The 9,372-nt window shown below is 28.5% G+C and overlaps 2 protein-coding genes across 5 annotated transcripts; both read right to left on the minus strand.

The window, feature by feature from the left end:
- Positions 1–3,216: 3,216 nt before the first annotated feature.
- On the minus strand, positions 3,217–6,523 carry LOC115881257 (ras-related protein Rab-7a). Of its 3 annotated transcripts, none has more exons than XM_030898675.1 (4): positions 6,374–6,523; positions 5,820–5,986; positions 5,664–5,758; positions 3,217–5,252 (listed from the first exon to the last, which is right to left on the minus strand). In XM_030898675.1, the coding sequence occupies exons 2-4, from the start codon at positions 5,981–5,983 to the stop codon at positions 4,885–4,887; spliced, it is 627 nt and encodes a 208-aa protein (XP_030754535.1). In that variant the 5' UTR covers positions 5,984–5,986; positions 6,374–6,523; the 3' UTR covers positions 3,217–4,884. The 3 variants fall into 3 exon arrangements, with proteins under 3 accessions (XP_030754535.1, XP_030754540.1, XP_030754547.1); XM_030898680.1 differs by lacking the exon at positions 6,374–6,523 and adding an exon at positions 6,168–6,253; XM_030898687.1 differs by lacking the exon at positions 6,374–6,523 and adding an exon at positions 6,048–6,163.
- A 136-nt stretch (positions 6,524–6,659) lies between these two features.
- Positions 6,660–8,770, minus strand: LOC115881277 (protein phosphatase inhibitor 2-like). 2 transcript variants are annotated; one of them, XM_030898703.1, is made up of 5 exons: positions 8,621–8,770; positions 8,262–8,426; positions 8,089–8,208; positions 7,899–8,033; positions 6,660–7,509 (listed from the first exon to the last, which is right to left on the minus strand). In XM_030898703.1, the coding sequence occupies exons 1-4, from the start codon at positions 8,707–8,709 to the stop codon at positions 7,916–7,918; spliced, it is 492 nt and encodes a 163-aa protein (XP_030754563.1). In that variant the 5' UTR covers positions 8,710–8,770; the 3' UTR covers positions 6,660–7,509; positions 7,899–7,915. The 2 variants fall into 2 exon arrangements, with proteins under 2 accessions (XP_030754563.1, XP_030754556.1); XM_030898696.1 differs by having other exon boundaries at positions 6,660–8,033.
- Positions 8,771–9,372: the final 602 nt, after the last annotated feature.

Here is a 9,372-nt window from a genome sequence, read left to right on the forward strand (position 1 = left end):
TGTTAGTATATAGATTACAATTTTTGTATATCATTATAAATCAAAAGTATATTGTATTTTCTGTCATTTTTTATGGATATGTCATCTATGTCGAAATAGTTTTTTATTGTTAATCTAAGGAAATAGTATCTTAGTCTCTCGCTAGACTAACTTTAATACTATACTACGCTTGAAATAATGCAATTTTGTATTTTATCATTACACATACTTCAATAAGACTAATTCTTGGCCATATTAAATATTAATTAGTATTTTTATTAATAAAGATAGATGAGTACTTTTAAAAATAATTAGTTATTTACAGCGGCGTGCGGTCCATGGAAGCGGGGGAAGCACCGCTTCCCTAAACTTTTTAAAGATAAAAAAATAAATAATTAAACGTTAATAATACTGTTATTTTATAACAAAAGATTAATTTAATTTGTTAAAATTATTTATTTGAAACCTTACATAAACGTATCTAGCAAATTTAATTAGCCTTTCACTGCATGGATGCGCGCCTGGGAATCGCCGCCGGTCGCCTATCCCTCCTTCATGTAGGTGTTATTGACCTCGAACGCAAACGACAAATTTAAGCCGGAAAATCTCGCACAGTTGCTAGCCACGGCAGCGATTTTTCGGCCGCCTTCCTTGACTTTTAATTTATCGGGACGGGTTCGCTTGTGATTTTATAGGTAATATAATAAATTAAATCCAAAATTTTATGATGATGTTATAGACAAATTTGCAATGGCTGATAGACGAATAGACCTCAAATACAAATAGGTGCCTATCGCGCGTCATGTGCTTCGGAAAATTAATTTAAAATATCGTATTTTAACTATTATAACTTTATGTGTTTTTGTTTGTTTAACAATTTTCGATAGAATTTTAATGGAACAATGGAATTGGCCTCGGAATTTTCAAAGGTAAGTTTTTTAAGAAAATGTAAAAGTAATGTCTCGAAATAGGGTTTTTTACCGATTCGCTTCCCCGCCTATAATTGGCACCGCACGCCGCTGGTTATTAATTTTATATATAATTTGAAAAATCAACAAGTTAACTTGAACACTTAATTTGCAGTAATATACAGGGTGTTTCAAAACAAATGCGAAAAACTTCAGGGGGTGATTCCTTGTTCAAAATAAAGGGTAGTTTGCTTTATAAACGTTGGGTCAAAAGTCAACCATTAGGGAGATATCGCAGTACAAAGATGGCGGAAAAATAATGTTCTTATTTTTTATCTTGAAAACAAAAAGAGATAGACTAATGAAATTTTATGGAAGCATTACTGTTATGAAAACACACTTTCTGGTAATTTTTCACTTTTTTAAAATGAGTGGAAGGGGTTGAAATAAACTACCCTATCATTCTTGTTAACGAAATTTAAAGAAAAATCTTATCAAACACATGCAAAAAAATTTTTGGATAGTTTAGTTTGTTTAGAAACATTTTTATCTCTTGTATTTTTTTATAAAACTCACCGATTTGAAATTAAAAAATAAAATGTAAAGCATTACATGTCAGAACTAAAAATATTTTTAGATTAAGAATCTAGTGATAATAATGATAATAATAATAATCTAGATAATAACGTATTGCAGTAGGGTAATGTCAAATAAAATAATAGAAACATCCTAAAAAGTGACAGCGGCCGACTAGATTTTTTTCTAAAAAATTACAGCTGCCCACTAGATTCTTTATCTAAAAATATTTTTGTCCTGACATGTAATGCTTTACATTTTATTTTTTAATTTCAAATCGGTGAGTTTTATCAAAAAAACACAAGAGATAAAAAAGTTTCTAAATAAACTAAACTATCAAAATTAATTTTTTGCATGTGTTTGATAAGATTTTTTCTTTAAATTTCATTAACAAGAATGATAGGGGTAGTTTATTTCAACCCCTTCCACTCATTTTAAAAAGTGAGAAAATACCAGAAAGTGTGTTTTCATAACAGTAATGCTTCCGTAAAATTTCATTAGTCTATCTCTTTTCGTTTTCAAGATAAAAAATAAAAACATTATTTTTCCGCCATCTTTGTACTGCGATATCTCCCTAATGGTTGACTTTTGACCCAACGTTTATAAAGCAAACTACCCTTTATTTTGAACAAGGAATCACCCCCTGAAGTTTTTCCCATTTGTTTTGAAACACCCTGTATATTCCAGGGTTGTCGCATCCCAACGCCTATTATTATTAATTTGCTTATAATAATTTTATTATATTTTATAATATTTATTATTTTATATTAATTTGTAACAAATAATATATAAAAATAACTTAAGATTATTTTTGTATTAAATGGGAATCTAAAAATATAATTGTTGCCTAGAAAAAGAGACTCACCCTGTAGTAAGTGTCTTAAAAGTATATTTGTGGAGTTATATAGATAATAGATGTAAATACAGTTAAAATTATTTTTAATTTTTTTATACACTTATAGAAACAATCTCGATTTAATATTAAAAGTTTGCATTTTTGTATGGTTTATTTTTTAAAATTTTTAACATGTATATAGTTCAGATTACAGTTGAGGGTTGGAACCTTTGGTGTTACACAGCAAAATAAAAACACTAAATCACCACAATACACCAAAACACTTTTACTTTTACACTGGACGCGCGTTTCGCTAACCATGTTAGCATCATCAGCAGATGATTATAAACCAAATTATTTTATTGGTTTATAATCATCTGCTGATGATGCTAACATGGTTAGCGAAACGCGCGTCCAGTGTAAAAGTAAAAGTGTTTTGGTGTATTGTGGTGATTTAGTGTTTTTATTTTGCTATATAGTTCAGGCTAATGTTAAGACAATAAATAATTATTTGCCTTAGTATTATTAAGTAGTTATGTGATATGAGTTTGATTATAAATGAATATTTGCATTTAATAAAGATTTTTGAGATACCATTTGCTTTATTTTGTTACCATAATATCCATTTCTTCTCTGCTAGCGCGTAAAGCACCGTTCACCGTTCACACACCCCACGTCTTACCCGACAGGTAAAACGTAACGTGTAGACAGAGCTTTAAATATAAACGACCATCACAAATTATATTTAGCCTAGTGTTGTTCAAAAATAAAAAAAATATATCTATCCTTATTTTATAATAATTAGTCAGAATTTTATTTATCTAAAAACCAACCATAATAAAAGACTTTGAATGAACTTAACTGTGATAAAAAATAAAATTATCTTAAAGGGATAAATAAAGATATTTGGGTACTGTATATTTTTTACTGTTACATATATTTTTATTTATTTATAATATACAAATTCTTAAACACTAAAATTTATAGGCAAAATAATAATTCTAAAACAAAATCATATTAGTATATATACATGACACACGCGTATATACTGATGGTTTCAGTCTCAAAAATATTTAAACACATTGTAATACCGTATGATCGAAAAAAAACAGCGTCCGATTGGCTTGGAAATGAACATCGATGACATTCCCCATAAAAGTTTACATATAAAATGACAGCAATCATCGTTTCATAGCCATCGCCGACATCGTTTTTTTTTTCGATCATACGGTATAATTTATTAGACAACAGGTTTGTGTACAGGGAGACCGAAAGTCAATAAACATACGCGATTACAATTTTAAAGTTGACACAAATAATACGTCCTTTTTTTATAAATCTGAATCTCTTTGATAATAAAAATGAAATAAAAATTATTCTCTATGTTTTATCATAATAATAATCAATGTTTACAATAATTGTGAAAGAAATTGGGTTATATATATATCTACATGCCTATAAAAAATCAATAAAATACTTAAATATTTCTCTAAGCCTACTTATCATAAATGTAAGGTTATGTTATATACAAAAGTAAAGCTATTGCAAAAGAAACTTTTGTATACTAGTAAAATAACATCATGTTGCACCTTGTACCATATTTTTTCAGAGTGTTATAATATTTTTTAACATTTTACAAGCTTGCTAATCTAATATGCGAAAATTCTTATAATTTATCACAATTTTTCTATATATTAATAGTATTTTTTGAGTTAGATAAAATACTATTTAGGAGATTTTTAACTGTAAACTATTCTTTCTCTTGGACTATATATAAATAATAAATCTGCTTAGTAAGAATAGTAAAAATATATTGAGACATACATATAAATAAACATAATGCTCCTTTGTGTCTAAATTCCTACATATACGGCAAATAAAAAAAAACACAAATCGATAACTTAGATTCTTCGATCCTATATTCTTGCTTGGATATATTTAGCTTTAAAAAGGGTGTCTCCATCATCAAGACATGCAATTTTCATACCTTCTTTATTGCACTATGAAGAGTTCAATAGATTTATCCTTTCCCCGCACCTTTCTATGCATAAGAGCATTAAAATTTTGTACAAAATACTGTAAAATTTATTTGGAAACATTTACTAATTTTATATATTTTTTTCCATTTGAATTAGAACATTTAATCCCTGTGTAGCAAGGCATATTATTGTATTAGTCTCAGTCAATAATTAAATAATAGTTATCATCGTTTTTAATGTCTCAAACAAGTTCAATTTTTATGAATGTTGAATAATCATAAAACTTATAACCTTATTTTCATTGTTTTTATTTTGATTTTCAAGCTTTCATCACACTTTCATACTACAAAGGCTGCAAGTGTGTTCAATTAGAAGTTAACTTTAAGTATTTATCAATTTTTAAATTTTGTATTCAAATTTGGCGCCTTGGACAATAGTTCTTGGCCTGAAGGATAGATAGAGTAGCAGTACTAAGCATGCAACAAAGAAAAAAGATAACAGCACCTCCTTGATTATTTTAGAATCATTTTTTCCTAGTTATTTACCTATATCCACGCAAGTATATACGATCTAAGCTCACCTAAAACATTTTACTAGGTTATGTTCTCTAGCAAGAACAGGAATCCCCGCTGCCACTCGGTTTTTGTGTGTTTGTCAATTTTATCTGGTCTGGAAATTCGTTATAAAGATCCACAGTGGAATTTTGCTGAGCCAGGGCATTTTTGGCGATCGCCAGAAAAGCCTGTTCCACATTAGAACCGCTCTTGGCCGATGTCTCAAAGTATGGCATGTTGTTCTTGTTTTGGCACCATTGCTGTGCCCTTTTTGCACTGATAGCCCTTGGTTCCAAGTCATCCTTATTGCCAAGCAGGACAAAGGGGAAGTTTTCTGGATCCCTAGGCGAAGCTTGGATAAGAAACTCGTCCCTCCAACTGTCCAGAGACTTGAAGGTGCTTGGTGCAGTCACATCAAATACTAAAACAGTTTAATAAAAATATAAACCAAAACATTCTCATAAAAATTATATATTCATAAATTAAAAATAAATGTGGTAAGTTTCTTGTAGTCTCAAAGTAAGTAGTACTTTTTTTATACCTAATATTTTATACTATGTAGTTCCTCTTAACACACACATTAAAATATACAATTTTTAAATAATAATCACATTTTTTTCAGTTATATACAGATTTTTTCAGATTATATACCCATAAAATAAGATAGACATAAATATATCTATCACTGTCAAAGATTTTTCTGTTAGCCAGACATTACTATAGGTATGTTATTCTGTATTTTCTAAACAACTGATAAGTACAGACATAAACAAAATTTAATCTTCATTGGAACTTCAGCACTATATATAATATAAATATATAATATACACACCTAAGACACAACAGTCTGCTCCTCGATAAAAAGCTACACCCAAAGATTGAAACCTTTCCTGACCTGCAGTGTCCCATATTTGCATTGTTACAGTCCTATAAACATCAAATAAATCATTATATGCATTTACCAGATAAGGACAATAACAAAATATACCTATCATCTATTGTGACTTCTTTAGTTAAGAAATCAGCACCAATAGTAGCTTTGTATTGGTTTGAGAATTTACGGTTTACATATTGGTTCATGAGGGATGTTTTGCCAACACTGGATTCTCCAAGGATAACCACTTTGAGCAAAATCTTTTTGCGTGATGCCATTTTCTATGGAATAAATACACCAGTTACTTTAAATATAGATGTAAACAAAGATGGACAAAGCTACAAGAAGAGAAATTGCTGTCTTCCTTTGTTTGTAGCTAGACCAAAGTAAAAAATAAGGTAAATGAACTATTAGACTCGAGATACGACGGCATTTAGACGTTTATGAGAATGAAATACTCACGATAATATAATAATTAGATTATAAAATAGATAGGGGCGTAAATATGATGATTATACACAGTGAAACCCGTAGAATTGACTCATGCTTGTCAACAAAGATACGTATTTGTTGATTTGTCAGCTGATTTTCATTGATATACAACACAATAAACCACACTGTCCTATACAATTATGCAAATAACTTATTTAAAAAATATAAATACTCACTTATAACACAGAATTAGGTCTTCGAACACTTAAAATTTATTAGAAAAACACTAGAAAATTTAACTGCGTAATGATCGCTAGTAAAAATGACAGTGACAAAAGAAAAATGGCGATGAATGCACAGATGCCAATGACAGATGAATGTTGTATTTATCTGTGGCTAGTAGGGATGGGCACAAGGATGCGAAGAATTTATATCGATAGGCGATTACGAAAAGTAATGTAAAAAAAAACGTTTATCTTATCTGCACATTTAATTTATTATTATAATAATTTATAACATATATCAGCAAAATATAATTTATATATATTTATAAAATCTATACCATACAAATAAATCTTACTTACATTAAAACAAAAACTTAAGTGGTACTTCTAAATAAATAGTGAAATTAAAAGAAAGCAAGCAAAAATTTATAATAAATTAATTGACAACAAATCTATTATACTTATTACTAGCTAGCTCATGTATATGCACAGCCAAATATATTATTTTTAAATTATTAAAGGCTGCCTATTTTTTTATAAACATGCTACTTACACAATGTTCAAACTATTTCAGTCAATGAGTTATTTTATTTTATTTTGATTATACAGGAAGATACTTTTAAATGGAACACCATGTAAGTCCTCTAAAATGTTGAAACTATATAAAATGGCACCTAAATTTAAATTAAAGAACCATTTTGAGTGAACATGTATAGTAAATAATCTTAACTTCAAATACAAACACTAGTCTTCTAAAAATATGTTTAGAACATAATTTAAGAGACTATAACCATTCATACAACTTTATTCTATAGTTTAATGGAAGAAATATACCCTTCTAAAAATAATTTAAATAAATATATTTTTATCATTCAACATCGGGCTCAAAAAAATTCTTCTTGCGTTTTGATAGAAAAAAATAAGCATATTTCATATAATTCCTCTTAAAATCATTCAAAATAATTGATAGACAATAAATATAAAATGGAAAAATGAGGTATAATAGTATGAAAACAATATAGTTTTGTATAAAAATAAAATTTTATGCCTACTATTTGAAAAAATTCCATCAAAACTGACTTTGAGCACCTCTTGACTAAGTTCTCTTGCTTGGAGCTAAATACTTTTTTGACTTTTGATGACTTTCTCTAAAAATTTCTAGTTTCAATAAAATACTTTGATCGACAAAAAGTACAGGTTTAGTACTATGCAATGACTAAAGAATATGAACAGACACAAAATTTGCGGTTTAAATTATAAGAGGCTATATAGTTTATAAATCTAATAATTTGTAACAGTAAATACATCTGACCCCATTTACAAGCTAATTTAGACATTTAAAACAAATGTGAAACAATTAAAATTGGAATTTTAATTTAATTCTTAATTTTTTTTTTCGATTTACCTCAAATAGCTTTGGTGTCAAATAGTAACAATTTATATCTTGGTGTCACTGATCACTGTATTCTTTAGTTATTGGTACTATATGTATTATAAAGTCGTAAAAAACAAGTTTTTCCTTGAAAAATTCTACTACCTGCGATAGTTTTTAGTCTAATTTTGAGTACTTGAAGTATGTACTGTCGAAGTTTCCTCTTCGTCATCGTCCTCTTCCTCCTCGAGTAATTTTCTTGCCATTTGTAACGCATGAAACTCATTGTAATGTTTTTTCCTTAAAAAAAAAAGTATATTAACACCACTTAATTTTTTTTTGAATTATTACTTACCTTTTCAATTCAAAATCCTTACGTCTCTGTTTTTCTTCTTCTGTCAGTTCTTCCTCTTCATCTGAACTGTCGGATTCGGGCTCGAAAACCTTCGGTGGTTTATCTGCAGCTATCCGTATTCTATAACAAATTATACAAGCATTATATTTTATAAGAGTCATATAAAACATTACTTTTCTGCAAGTTCCTCGGCATTTAGTCCATCCACGTTATCCATGTCGACGTCATAGTTATACGGGGTCTTCGGTTCGTCAATTTTCATGTGTCCGTAGTCTTTTCCAGGGGGATGGTACGTTGCTATAATGTTCATTTCGTCCCATTTCGTTTCCTTTGCTTTTCTGAAAGAAATTTACACAAATTACATACCTAAACAACTACTAGTACAGTGTGTAATATATAAAAATAATGATTGTCTCGATTTTAATACGTATTCATTAAAAATGATTCATTTTAGAAACATATTTTTAAGTGTTCTCCAGTTTTGATTTAACTAGAACTATACGAATTTTCGTAGACGAATTTAATGACTTACTTAGCCGAAGGCTGGCATTCTTGTTTGTCGAAACTACTGGAATTTTTTAAAATGCCCTTTGCGGGTCGTTTTTGTAAATTTTCTGACATTTTTTGCACAAAAATCGACTGCACTTGTCAAAAACACACGGTGGTAAACATTCAATGTCAAGTGTCAAATGAAATTGGGAGTGGCTAAAGTCACGGACGTATATAAAATTTAAAGATTCTTATACGTCCGTGAGTTAAAGTTTAAAGCACCATCCAGAGATATAGGGGTAAAAATGTTGTTATACTAGGGGAGATCAATAAGTAATAATTTAGTAATTAGTAGGTAGTTAGTTATAAAAATAAGATTGTAAGTAGTTTTTATTTAAGTTTTTTTTGTTCTATTTTAATGTTAAAAATCTTAAATAGATAAAATACGAATTTTTTATACATCTACGGATGTGTCATCACACCTAAATACGGATATTATATTTATTTAATCTGGCGATACTGGATTAGTCTATATTATGATTGAACGTCATAAACTAAAAAATATGCACAGGTAATAATAATTAGTAAAAGTATTTTAGTAAACTATTTATAAAATACTAAGATACTAAAAAAACGTATCTAAATACAAAATACAAGATGAAATTAAAAAAAATATTTCAAATATAAGATGAAAATACATATTTTCTATCTTATATCTGTATTTCAAATACTTGAATCTGAAATAAATCACATCTCTGACGATATTTTTAATATTAATTAAAAAATAACCGCCAA

Source organism: Sitophilus oryzae, unplaced genomic scaffold (genome assembly GCF_002938485.1).
Source record: "Sitophilus oryzae breed Bouriz unplaced genomic scaffold, Soryzae_2.0 scaffold_1109_pilon_pilon, whole genome shotgun sequence".
In the NCBI taxonomy this organism is placed as follows: domain Eukaryota; kingdom Metazoa; phylum Arthropoda; class Insecta; order Coleoptera; family Curculionidae; genus Sitophilus; species Sitophilus oryzae.

Coding starts and splice junctions, on each gene's coding strand:
- LOC115881257 (XM_030898675.1), bottom strand. CDS start 5,983: ATGGCATCACGCAAAAAGATTTTGCTCAAAGTGGTTATCCTTGGAGAA. Junction 5,759..5,819: donor GAAGTCACAATAGATGATAG/GTATATTTTGTT, acceptor TGATGTTTATAG/GACTGTAACAATGCAAATAT. Junction 5,253..5,663: donor AGCAGACTGTTGTGTCTTAG/GTGTGTATATTA, acceptor AAACTGTTTTAG/TATTTGATGTGACTGCACCA.
- LOC115881277 (XM_030898703.1), bottom strand. CDS start 8,709: ATGTCAGAAAATTTACAAAAACGACCCGCAAAGGGCATTTTAAAAAAT. Junction 8,427..8,620: donor GAATGCCAGCCTTCGGCTAA/GTAAGTCATTAA, acceptor AATTTCTTTCAG/AAAAGCAAAGGAAACGAAAT. Junction 8,034..8,088: donor AAGGATTTTGAATTGAAAAG/GTAAGTAATAAT, acceptor TTTTTTTTTAAG/GAAAAAACATTACAATGAGT.